Below are 12,750 nucleotides of genomic sequence, written 5' to 3' on the forward strand. Positions count from 1 at the left end.
GCCCCCTTCCCGCAATTTATTCTCCTCTCATCCAACTCACGTTTGTGAACCGTTGATATTCTCAAAGCAGTTTTTACCCTGGAGATCTTATTCATACACATTTTATTTATAGTCATCGTTTTGTTCCCTTTCACATATTCTAGCAATACAATACATTTAAATCTAAACTGGTGTCTAGATTACGTTTCAATACGATGACTGTACTATGAGCTGCGCAACGCGAATTGCCAAGTTCTTGTCCTGTTGCAGTATCTGTTGTCCCATCTTGGTCACCTTGGCAATTAACGTATCACTGAGCTTATCATCTGCTGGAGGGTTGAGTAGCAGTTCAAACAGCTGCTGCCATAGCTCACTGTGCCAGTATCTCTTCCATCGCTCTTGTATCTGCCATCCACCACCTTCTTTTTGTGCTTGCTTTTCAACTATACTCATTGCCTTTCCAAACAACAGCCAATGCGCGATACTTGCTAGGCCATAATAATCAATTGCCCGAGGCCGGAACGCCAAGCCTTGACGCACAGCCAACGAATCCGCGGGTTGAGGCGACCAGTCTGCTTTCAAGTAGACATTGTCCGGTAACAAAGTCAGATCCATTGCTCTGCCAAAGTCAATTAGCACCAAATATTGCTTTTGCCACTCCTCATCACTGTCATCAAAGCGCTGGGGTAGGGTAGATTGCTCTTCAAACGCCACCATGACATTGTCCATCTTGATGTCGCCATGGATTATACCAACTGCATGGATCGTCTGTACAGCTTGTAACAGACGGATGATGAAAAACAGAGCCAGCGTCTCCGGCATCGTCGAACGCAAGTGCTGGGTACGATATGCATTGAAACAATCCAACAAGGTGCCTTGATTTGCATGTTCCAGCACCAAGTAGCTGCCATCGTTGTACAGATAGAAGCCATATGCCTGGATAATTGATTGCCGCCACAGCCGTCTTTCTGTTACTGCGTCACCCTTGTCGTACCGGTCATCGTGATCGATAAGTCGGGTTTGTAACTGGCGTAGTATATAGAATTCCCAAGGATTGGCTGGTGTTTCGACCTTGATTGCGCAGCTAGCATTCCCTTTACTGGTTTCAGCGAGATATACACGAGCAAATCCGCCTTGCGCAATTTTATGAAATATGCGAACTGCCATTCCATCTTCCAAATGGAGGATCTTGTTAGCCTGAATCCGCTTCAAAGGCAATGGTGTAAAGTCGTGGAAGCCAGTGTAAGATTGGAATGGTGGAGAGAGATGAGCAAGTTTTGTGCGGATAAAATGGGAGGCGGGTGGAATGGAGGCCACGTGTGCTGCGGTAGCACTGGTAGTGGTGGTGGTCGTTCTCGTATCACCATGAGGTGGTTGGTGATAATGATGATGGCCTGTGCGTATATTGTTGTTGCTGTTGTCACTCGCTTCCTCGTTGTGACGATCAAGTTGAGCCGTTTCCGCCGGTGTCGGAGCAACATTTTGCCTCGCTTCCTCGGAATGCGAACCGATCCCATGATATGACGTTTTCTGACGATCGTAGTGTGAAACTATTCTTAGGCCCACTTTTTCATTGTCGGCTTCTTCTTGCTTGACCTCGTCCAGCCGCTGCTGGTTTCGGCAATAGCGATGCTGTAGTTGAGCCCGCAGTTCTTCGAATGACAGGATTTCTGTGCCGCAGTAGCATTCTTGCACAATTTGCATGCGTAACTGCTGTCGCCTGATGGCATCCATATCCACATCACCACCTCCCTCTCTAATCACCTGACCGACGTGTTGTTGTTGTTGTTGTTGTCGTCCTTGACTAATGACTAAAGGCCTGTGTCTTAGCAGTTGGTTGGTGCTATTAGTAATTGGTGGAAGAGGAGTATTAGGTGCTGCTGCTGAATTAGTAGCGGGGCGGTCTTTGAACGTTATTATAAACTTGCTGCCGTTTGGAAGCTGCTTTTGGCGAATGTGCAGTAGTGTCTGATGTAAGTGAGACAGCGGTTCGGCCTTGTTCTGTATGCCCAGCCTGAGCAGTTCTTCTGCGTGCTTCCACCTGATGGCAACATGCATAACCAAGCAAGTCGATCACCGTTAGTGAAGTTGTGTGGGGGAAAGGGGGTTTAAATTAGCAGGCACTAGTACGTGGTTTATGCAAACTTTAAATCACAGAGAGAAAAGACGTGCCTGTTCTTATGGATGGCATAATATTCTGCAGCGTGTTCATAGTAAGCCCCAACGTACTCACCGATACGCTTGTGGTGCATGTGCTCGTAGATCCAGCTACGATCTTCAAAGAACGAGGCGTATTTTAACCAGATGCGGATGTAGCGCGTGTCATTGCGATAGCGTCGATCATCCTCAAAGCGTAGGGTTATGTCATGGAGGTGTGTGAACAGCGCGCGCTGATTGTGCTGGGTGTGTTCTTGATACAGGTGATGCTCCAGTGTGCTGAGAGGATCATCAATGTCGTCCATCATCAGTGCCGTCGTTGCTGGTTGCGTTTGCATAGTGCAGCAGCTCTACAGTAGAAGAGAAAAAGGCGATGATGACTGCAGCAGCAGTGCATGCAGACAAAGACACAGGACTTTCCTTATTAGTTTAGGGGGGAGTCACTCAGGCTCCCTTCCTGGTTCAGCACTTTCAATCATTTGTGGATAGTAGTAGACGAGCAAAATTGCTTTTCTGTTAGGTAGGTTAGGAGATCAAAAAGTGATATATGCCGTGTGGTTGGAATTGATTTATTGTTGGGGTTGTTGGTTTTATGCAAAGTTCAAATGATACGAATAGTTAGTTATTGGATGAGAGATAGACAAAAGCAATAAGAGAAGAGATGCAAAAGTAACGCGGTGGATTTTGGAGACACCCGCGGGGGAAGGGCCTTGACAGTTTTGGAGCAGGCGGATGTTGAGAGGGGATGACGATGACGATGGATGACGACTGTTTTTGTTTTCCTTACTACTGGCGAGGATGTTCGGCATCCTGGTAGCCAGTCATTGAGTCCCAGTTGCCGAGGTCCTGGTTGTCAGAGGAGGCGGTGGACGACGAGGTCTCTATACTTGCGTTGGAGGCGCGACGGTTCTTGGTGGCATCCTGGTTAGCCAGCAGCTTGGAGAAGTCAGACCACGGCAGATCCATGAAACTTGAGTTCTTGGGAGTGACGATGCTTGGGTCCTCGTTGATGAGGTTGGGGACGGTCTTGATGTGCTGGAGAAGCTTGTATCCGGGATCCATGGTATTGTAGCTGAGTGTGTGTGTGTGTGTGTGTGTGTGTGTAGAAGAAGCAGGCGAATTTAGAGATAAAGAAACAGTTGTTATCTTGAAAATAAAAGCCAACAGCCCAAAAGTGGCCGGCTTTTATACCTGAAAATCCTGGTTGGCCGGCGTCCGTGGGAGCGTTTGTGATATAAAAGGCAAGGTCCACATGATGCAACAATCTGTTTCATACCTTGGGCCGCAGGTACCCTCATCGTTCTGCAATCTCATTGGCTGGTCCAAATTTTTTCCCCACGCAAGCGGCCGCGGACGCTTTTTTTAGATACACGGCCGCCAAAAGAAAGGTGGAAAATGACTCACTTGCTTAACTTGCTAACCAACGCTAACTTACTACGCCAGCTGGTATTACTTGGCAAGCGCTCTCGAACCTAATTACTTCATCTTAGCACAACCACAGCGATCATCCTCGGAGTCTTTTTTCATTCTCCTTCCCCCGCCCCGCCCTTGTTTCTCTCCCCCCAAGTGAACCTTTTGCTACTACTACTGCTATAGTGGTGGAGGTCATTGTGATGGCCTGGGACCTCCGACACTCCACGCTCGTAGCCGATGGAGCCCACTATAGACAACTGAATGTCAGCAGAAAAAGGACAAGAAGGCGCCAAGTGATTCGTTGTTTATGTTCTTTGAGAATCATGTTAGTAGTTCTGAAAGCACACGCTCCTCCCAAGTCCCGCGGAAGCAAAATGTAAACAGCCCTCGGTCCAGAAGCCGCGGAAATGCTCCCCCAGAGAACCAGTGTGAATCGTTCCACAACCTGCACGATAATTCGGTTATGTTCTATTGGCAGGAGAACGGCGTTTTTAGAATTTATCGTTTCATGATACATCTGTAATCACTGTATTGCTGTTGTTATCATCAATATTTATGGGAGAATAAATGAAAGGTTTGGTGTTTGATAAAACAGGAAATGCAAGTGATAAGGATCCCATCTCTTGCCCTGAAATCTGACTTTTTCCGTTCAAAGACGATGATGAACTTTGAATGAGAGCATCATCTGGATCATCTCTTTTAGATGGAACTGCATTCGTACATATTTATGGTTTTATTTGCCGCTGTAACCAGTACCGGCCTAGCTTCCTTTCTTTCATTGTCCAGAAACTATTTGTGCTTTGCAAACTAGCATGCTTATGCTGGACCATACTCAACTCACACCCACCCACCTCCCCCCTGACACGCGCAGTGCGCATGTTGTAAAGCTGACCATCGTGGGTATTATTGTTCAAGAATACGCTTAAGCGAAAAGCCATTTTGTTGTATGAGAGCTTCTGTCAACAACTCAATGGTATGGAAAGCAGAATACCAACCAACTCTCAAAACAAGTAAGCTGCTGTTTCCTTATCTACAAACTTGATAGACATCTATCAATTGCAAGAATAGGGAAAAAACGTGCGCATGGCGGTGGTAGTTGAAAGGCAGATCCTTATCAGCAAAATTCACTCTTGCTCCTTTTTTTAGTGCCTATCAGCAAGAATCGTCTCCTTTTTGGACTGCAAGAATGGTAATGTTCCTATCATCAAACAAACTGAAAGTGTATCAACTACTTTTTCTGGTATTCATTGACTATCTTTACATTTTATCATTTCCAAGTAATAAGTGACTTGTCGTCGTTCCTGAGCTACTATTAATACACCTATTTTCGGGTACATCAGTTCTCGATTTGGTTCTCGATAAATCGTAGCTCCTACTATAGTAAACTTATTTTTGCCACATGTAATTAAATCAATCCTGGTTGGTTTCTTGTTGCCCTTATTTCTGAAAGGAGGTGGGAAGAGGAGGAGGATTGAACAAAAGGTGGTGGCTGACATTATCTGTTTTCATCACTGATGCTATCTTTTGACTCCTAACCAAAAGAACAAAGAACGATACATCCCCAATATTACCCTATCACTACTTGAATAACATGCATCATCCTTACTAGCTCTAGATCTACGAGATATTGACTGCATACTGCTGCAAAATGAAAACAATCATCCTACCTCAATCGATGATTTGTATACCTGCGTGATGTAAAGTTTTAGATTATAATTACCACCATGGCGCAAGATTATATTACACAAGGTAACAAAAGGAGAAAAGACCACCTTTTGCTTAGAAGGAATACGTATATTTTGCGCATAAACTGTTTTAGACAAGAGGAGCACAGTTTATATTATATCGTTGTAGTAGCAAAAACTGGTAAGTACGATGATACCAGAAGCAGCGTTCTTGTGGATGGTGACGATGATGCAAAAGTACGACATCGTGGACACTAGACGAACAGGAGGGTATAATTATTCAAGCGAGAAATTAGTCAAGTACGAGTATTAGGACTATGCAGTGACATTGCCCAGACAAATATACATTTAGTAACACAATGAGTACTTTTATACTTGCATAATAATAACATAATGAATTGTCGCTAAAGAAGTAGTGAGTCCTTTAGCATTACGTTGGACACTTTGGTTCATTCTTTTGCATTCAGCTACTACTTCTACATCATTATACAATATATAAGCAAGATGAGCAGCGATCCACCCTCAGTGTTCTCATCAGCTAATGGAGTAAAAATGGGGCTCGAGTCTAATTCTTCTATATGTAATAATAGTCAAAATCTAACAGGCATCAGTAATATCACGCATATAACCTTGTATGCGCAGTAACGAAGCCTAATGTACGTGTCAGTGTTGTCGTTTATACAGTATCTGCATCTGAAATCAGAAGATATACCCAGCTCTCTCTTCTGAAAGATTTATTTTCCAGTATAACAGCTTGATGATGACTCATTTAAAAACGGCAGACTGACATTGTTTTTTTTGGGCTTCATACACTGACACAATCTTCTCAGGATGTATAAATGAGGTTGCGGGCAGAAGAAAGGTTCGCATAAGAAAGTAATGGTCTCTAAGCCTAATATCCGGTCGGTCGTTGCACAGCTAAAAACACCATATGTGGATCACCTGCCCGCACCGTCGTCACTATCTTCAGAGTAAAAGAATGTGTGAACGGACCCATGTTCTTTTGTGTACACGTGGAGTATAAGATGAGAGCAAAAATTTACATGTTTGGCCAAACCGGCCAGCACTTTCGCACGGTAGCGGTACTATGAGTTCTTTTCACACATATATCGGATTAAATCATACTTTTATAATAGTTAACTTATCTCAATCGTTCACTGGTCTTCAATGAGTTAACTAGGAAAATTTAAAAATGGTTCTTTGGGTGGACTACGGAATTGAATGAATAGGCGAAGAAGAACAATGGCAATAGGATCATGTTGCTATATGGTATCACTATTGTAATTGCTGGCAGGATTTTTGTGTTACAGCGCAGGGACATTTTTTTCATGGGGCTTTGGTGCTACATCCAGACTACATACAATCAACATGATTGAGCTAGAATGGTAATAATTAGTAGGTACAGAAGGATGATCATTGTAAACAAAAGACGACGCATTAGCAGCAGCTGTAGAGAATCGAATGATTTAATTTTTTGGGGTGGTGGGAATTGCATGAATTTACCCCACGTTTGCCCCTTACTTACCAGACCGTCAAAACCTCAGTTTCATAGTCATGGCTGAGGAAAAAGCTAAACTTTTACCTGTTGCCGGGAGTGGATGGCTTTATTCCAGGATATGATTGAAATGGTGTAGCCATGTGCTGGATTGTTGTTACACCACTTGCTGCTTGCTGCTGTATCATACGTGTACAGAGCCGATCGAAATAGTTCGCTTCGCTGCAGAAAAAACTACGCATGCACTAGATTAATCATAATCAGTACAAACGGTGGTAATGGTTATGAATGCGCGTTTTTTTTTTACGAAGAAAGATATCTCAGTGTGCAACCGGAGATGAATAGAAAGGTCCAGAGAAGATATGATAAAGGTCGCTGAGATTTTCTGAAGAGTAAACAATCCAGCGCACGTTTTTTGCTTATATCAATCCGCACCTTGTAGTGTATCGTACGTGATAACGGCGTAAATAATGAATAAGATGCACAAAATGCCTAATACAAGTAGTTGATGGCGTCGGTCGGGGGCGTTGGTTGTATTTAGGTGCTCAAGCCTTCGTATCAAAGCATCTTCTTGAACAATAACAAGAGAGGGTGCGCTTAAAAGTATAACAGTATCACAGTAGCAACGACTTTAGGTAACATCTCCTCGGTATAACAGACATTTGATGATGATGATAATAATAGTGAAGCCATTGCGTGCACCCAAGATGGGTGGTATTTGGGCTGTTCTTTTATGGTGAGAAACATTCTGAATGGCAAGTCCGATATATAAAAGTAGCATGTTCACAGATCGATCCATGCATCAGTACTTTTTAGTGACCAGAGTTGTCTTATAATGGCACTCTTCTATTGAAATCGTTAATATGGCAACACCAACAGCAAAATATAACGATTAGAGCTTAATAATCTCTGTTGTTAGGATGCGTCTAACAGCCGACTCGAAGGGACGAAACTGTTTGTTATAACAGAATAGGATATCACATACTAGAACGTAATAAAGAGCAGCTTTTATATTAAATACAATGTTACTAATATGTGCGTGTAGGTGGGTATCATAGACGATTCTGCTTTATATAAATAAGCTAATCGAATGAGCAACGGCAAGCGGCAACCGGTACCTGATGCTCATTAAGTTTCGTAATGTCAGTACACCCCAGGCTCTTCTGATTGTCACTACAATTTCCGGCAAGATCCATCGGTCTCCTGTAGAAGTCTCTTTGCTGTATAGCGTTCTTTGTGATGAGATGAGCGTGGGCAACCGTCGAAAAAAAATCACAACCAAGGATGACCATTGAAAGGAGAATAGTAAACAGAATGGAGCGGCGCATTGGTTTGTTTTCAGTAGCGAGAAACAATGGAGCGATCGTAAAAGCACGTAGTAATATTGATAATGAAGGTCGAAGAGAATTGAAAAGTGGTGAATATGATGGTACTTATTTGAGGAGTAAAGATAAAGTGTCCAAGATATGTCACGTCCGTGGCGGTTGTGGATTTATATCTATGTGCTAATTGCATCAAAGTTCTTCTTACTCTCCTTAGATTTATGTATCGAAGAGGAGCGGCGAGTTGAAGGAACAGTTATTTATGGATTTCATTGTTGTGTGCTGCATCAAGTATAATATTGCATACCTTGGGAAAAAAGGATCGGCGGTCTTCCATGAAAGCTTACAAAATCCCTACATGAAAACTACGCATCGCGTTCTTGAAGCCATCGAACGCAAACATAGGAGCTCCAATGCCAATGCTTTGGGTAACACAGAACAACTTATAGCTGTACATATTACAATAATAAATGCTGCATTTCATCATGTGCCGGTGTAAAACTATCCTGGTTTAACAACAAAAGTGCACAAACGAACACGACCGCGTTGTTTTTTCGTGAAAGATTTTATTAATGATGAGATAGAACAACATTTACAAAAGAGGAAAAACAGCATTACTAAAATAAGCCAAAAAACTATAAGCAAACCTTTTTTAAATACCCACTCCGTGTTTCCTTTTGTGTTTTTACTTTGAGGTAGCGGAAAGCGCAATGAGTACTGTAAATGCTTGTCACAAGTGTGGGTTGATTCAGTCATGGTTGCCTTTTGCATATTACTTTTCAATAATTCGTTTGCATCTCTTTTTTTCTTTCTTTGAGAGTAAGGAAGACTGAACTAGCTTTTGCTCTCTATGTTGCTATTGCCAGGATGACTTTAGTTATATAATCTAGACATCCTGAATGCTGTTGTTTATTCGTTACCGCATCTGCAGGGTATTACAATGCTATCCAATCCATTGAGCGGAGTTGGGATCCAGGAAGCTTACTAGGGTGATGTTTATATCTTGGTTGACAGCACACAGTAGCACTCCAGCGTCTTGTATCAGGCTTGCCTTTTCTCTGGCGTTTTGAGCTTGCTATCGTATTGTTGTTCGTTTGGTAGGCATCAAGCTTAAGACACTGGGTTCATTTACTGAACAACTGCTCATGAGTTTGTTACATATAGAGTTTAAACAGACAAAGTACTGTAGTTAGAATTTGCCCAGAAAATATGAGGAACACTTTCCGGGAATCGCTATATTTCAAGATGTTCTTAATCCCGTATATATCCTAGCATGTGGAAGATGATAATGTTTCCGCTTACCATAAATATTGACCTTTGTCAGTAAACTTGACTCCAATAAGTCCTCTGCGTAGTATAACTCTCAAAGCGGTTCGAGTATAGTTGCAGCAGCACGTTGGCCAATGAAATCCAAATACCGGGCATTAAAAATCCACTGCCCGACATGAACAGGAACGCGCGTATGCGCATACATACAGCATACAGACTGCTTTTTTTTGGTCATAAAGGGAGAGGGGAGGAGGCGACGATGGTCTTTCTATTCAACAACGGAAGAAAGAATATTCTCACTTCATTTTTTTTCTCTCTTCTGTCACAGAGACTATATCATATAGAGTGCGAGGTGATCCCTGTTGTGACGAAAAGAGGTACACAAGCATTTCTGATATATAAGGAAAGCATAGGGTAACCAAAAAAAATTAGTCTGTGCTTTCGCTCAGGTTTGAAAGGGCACCAGACTCGCTGCCGACCAGATCCACATCGTGCTGCCTTTCCATCAATCCTGGATCTAGTAAGTGTATATGTAAACATTTCAAATCAATGTTTGACTATACAGATATCACAACAATCCAACCTGGAAAACTGATTAATTAAACATGCTGCCAATATTGTTTATCAGCTCATTATAAATAAAAGTACAAGCCAGACTGCAAATATCACCGCAATGGTACTCAATTATTAAAAATATGTTGTATGGCATACGAAGATCATCTGTCCGAGATAATCCTGAACACCCCACGACTTCAATCTTTTTACTAGATCCTTCAATGATACGAAAAGCATTGATGCCTGCATTGGTGAGACTATAGATCCGTGAAACACGCAATAGCACCGAGCTTTCGACTTGTTCAAAATGCTCAAGGACAGCACCAGTAACACCTTTCACGGCTGTCAGTTCCAGATTCAGTATTTTGGTTTCCTCAAGTCGTTGTGCCCACACAATCCATCCTGCCTCTGTGAGAAAGTCGTCGACACTATTACTGTACGGTGATGTGCGGGTTCAAGCTTAATCTCCTGACTAGTGGGTGCTGTGATGGTTCGCACAACTGCATTAGACCTTGGTTGTCGATGGGTATGTTCGTGAGACGCATTTTTTCAAGCTGTTGCAAACGTCGAAGCGGAGTAAGATCGCAAAGAGGATTCTCGCTGAACATGTGAAGGAAATTTCGCAAGGAAAGTATACGGAGCCGTTGCAGCGTACCGATGGTTGCGATAATGCTGTTCAGATACTGCGTTATTCCAGCGCGAATTCCAACTTCCAAGATCTCATTTTGTTGCTGCATGAGCAAAATCTGGGACCAATCTTCGCTTGACATACCAGTGATGTCCGTCAACCCCAAACTTGTCAGCTGTGTGAATTGGTTGCGTGCCAAGACATCCCAGCAATGAATATCAGAAAGACCACAGGCGACTATACGTAAATGTTCTAGTATCGGCTGCGATTTTACTACTATCGGCATGATCCTCTCGTGTCCCTTGCCGTTGAATAGCAGTTCATAAGCCATACTGCCTTCCTCGCCATCATTCGATGCTTTCCTTTCAGTTACTTAATATAAGCACTCGTGCTTCTTGATAGTGAAATCCATCTGTCTGCTATGACTGGTTCGCTGCATTCCCACATAATGTAGCGTAATAGAGGGCACAGCTCATAAGCTGTATAGATGTTGGTTGGAGATACGTTGTTGAAACGTGAGTAAGGCGATAATATCAAGTACTTGATGTGGGAGCAACGCTGCAATAAGGGACGGATCCGGTATTTAAAACTGAGAACACCGTCCAGTCTTAAGAAGATAATGTTGTGTATCGGTGGCCTTTTGTGTCTGCTTCTGCCATCAACTTGTTCAAGAGTAGCGTCTGATAAGTTAGTGCGGCCATCAAACATCACTGAAAGATGCGTTAATGACGGCAAGAAGTCCAGTAGCATTGGCAGCGAGATATCGCAAGTGTGAAATGAAATCGTCAGAGCAGTTAGCGTTATGCGGGAAATATCTGATGAATCCTGGCAGTAACGTGCTACTGTCGAAAATAGGTTGTAATTGTTTGCTATGCACATGGTTGCTGATGTCTTATTTTTTTTTATTGAAAACAAAGAAAAAGCTTTAGTATATCTTTTGCGCATAAGCAGTAGTAAGTACTACCGAATACGCGATCCTCTTAACGCAAAAAAAAAGAGTATCGTTTTACATCACCAAGGAAGCGAATGCTGTATCTTCGCCAAGCAAGTCGTTCCAGTACTTTATACGTGGCTTGAGATTTGATGTATACTGATTCGACTTGTTGTCCCAAACATTGAAGCATCGCGTCGCTCCTTTTGTTTCATGCATCAGGCGAGATTCCCACCAGTGTCCACAGGGCTGTCTGGTAAGTGGGGATCGCGTATAACCAGCGGCGACATACTTTCACACATTCGACACAGCCCGCTGTCCGATAAACGAGAAGATGTACTGAATGATTCGGGAGGCAAAATCGAGATCAAATCAGTCATATTACGTGTATGTGAAAGGGGACGCGCGAAAAGAAATTTGGCACGAGGCTTTTAATCCAACAAAGCCTGTATAACATAATCCGGACTCGTGAAATAATATGTCCGACAAAGGAAAAGCAAGTCGAACCAGGTAAAAGGGGGACCCTGAAGATTGATCTATTGTAACCACCAGTAACTTCATTAAATCTATGCTATCATAGCGATACGCAGATACACATTAGAACAGGCTCTTTCTAAAACCATCGACTTCTCGATACGAAGGAAAATGCTTCAATCAATACTCGGGTTTATTGTTTGCGAGCCGCAAAAGTCATATATAAGTAACGAATCGCTTGGCCTGGAAAACACAGCATCCCTGTGTGTGTGGGTGCGTGCATGTTTTGGTAGAGCAAATATATCATATCTTCAACAGGTCCCCCTGATATCTTTGGTGAGCGATCATCACTTTCATATAGGTAACGCATACCTTGAAAATATGTAACGAAGTAAAGTTAAATAAGAAAAGGAAGAGAGAAGTGAAGGTGTAAGGGGAGGGAAAGAGCTGTTACAAGAATCACGCTTTAAAAGCAGGCACATCGGAAAGATCAGTGCAAGCTTTTCGATCCAGGTGAAACCCAAAATGATAAGAAAATTGTGTTGTGATAAGCTACGTGCAGGAAGAGTGAGAGAGACGAACAGCTGAAAAAAAACATTCCAATTTTTACAGATCTGACAATTATACAGGTCTGGCGTATGCTCTGGCGTTGCCTCTTATAAAATAACCGACCATATCCTCGATAACAATTTTTTTCTTGACAATTGCTTTGGCAATTTAGGCGAACACAGAAAGTGAAAAAGAGTGCCAAAGCATTGTGATCGTGTTACTTTCGGCTACGATACAGAGCCACTGTCACTGTTCCCCGCTTTGTTTAGCACGGAGCTGTGAATGGATGGAGG

General features: G+C 42.8%; 4 protein-coding genes across 4 annotated transcripts; all 4 read right to left on the reverse strand.

The window, feature by feature from the left end:
• Positions 1–92: 92 nt before the first annotated feature.
• BDB00DRAFT_829492 (kinase-like domain-containing protein) lies at positions 93–1,751 on the reverse strand. Its single transcript, XM_053123953.1, has one exon. The coding sequence runs from the start codon at positions 1,711–1,713 to the stop codon at positions 187–189; it is 1,527 nt and encodes a 508-aa protein (XP_052978441.1). The 5' UTR covers positions 1,714–1,751; the 3' UTR covers positions 93–186.
• A 947-nt stretch (positions 1,752–2,698) lies between these two features.
• Positions 2,699–3,316, reverse strand: BDB00DRAFT_455178 (uncharacterized protein). Its single transcript, XM_053117449.1, has one exon. The coding sequence runs from the start codon at positions 3,196–3,198 to the stop codon at positions 2,923–2,925; it is 276 nt and encodes a 91-aa protein (XP_052978442.1). The 5' UTR covers positions 3,199–3,316; the 3' UTR covers positions 2,699–2,922.
• A 4,235-nt stretch (positions 3,317–7,551) lies between these two features.
• On the reverse strand, positions 7,552–8,459 carry BDB00DRAFT_829538 (uncharacterized protein). Its single transcript, XM_053123954.1, has one exon. It carries the CDS (start codon positions 8,055–8,057, stop codon positions 7,812–7,814), a length of 246 nt encoding a protein of 81 aa, XP_052978443.1. The 5' UTR covers positions 8,058–8,459; the 3' UTR covers positions 7,552–7,811.
• A 1,489-nt stretch (positions 8,460–9,948) lies between these two features.
• Positions 9,949–11,826, reverse strand: BDB00DRAFT_829548 (uncharacterized protein). Its single transcript, XM_053123955.1, has 5 exons — positions 11,775–11,826; positions 11,713–11,749; positions 11,519–11,637; positions 11,340–11,372; positions 9,949–10,740 (listed from the first exon to the last, which is right to left on the reverse strand). Exons 1-5 carry the CDS (start codon positions 11,812–11,814, stop codon positions 10,307–10,309), a joined length of 663 nt encoding a protein of 220 aa, XP_052978444.1. The 5' UTR covers positions 11,815–11,826; the 3' UTR covers positions 9,949–10,306.
• Positions 11,827–12,750: the final 924 nt, after the last annotated feature.

The sequence above is a fragment of the Zychaea mexicana genome, assembly GCF_025766255.1.
Source record: "Zychaea mexicana strain RSA 1403 chromosome Unknown BDB00scaffold_50, whole genome shotgun sequence".
Lineage (NCBI taxonomy): Eukaryota > Fungi > Mucoromycota > Mucoromycetes > Mucorales > Lichtheimiaceae > Zychaea > Zychaea mexicana.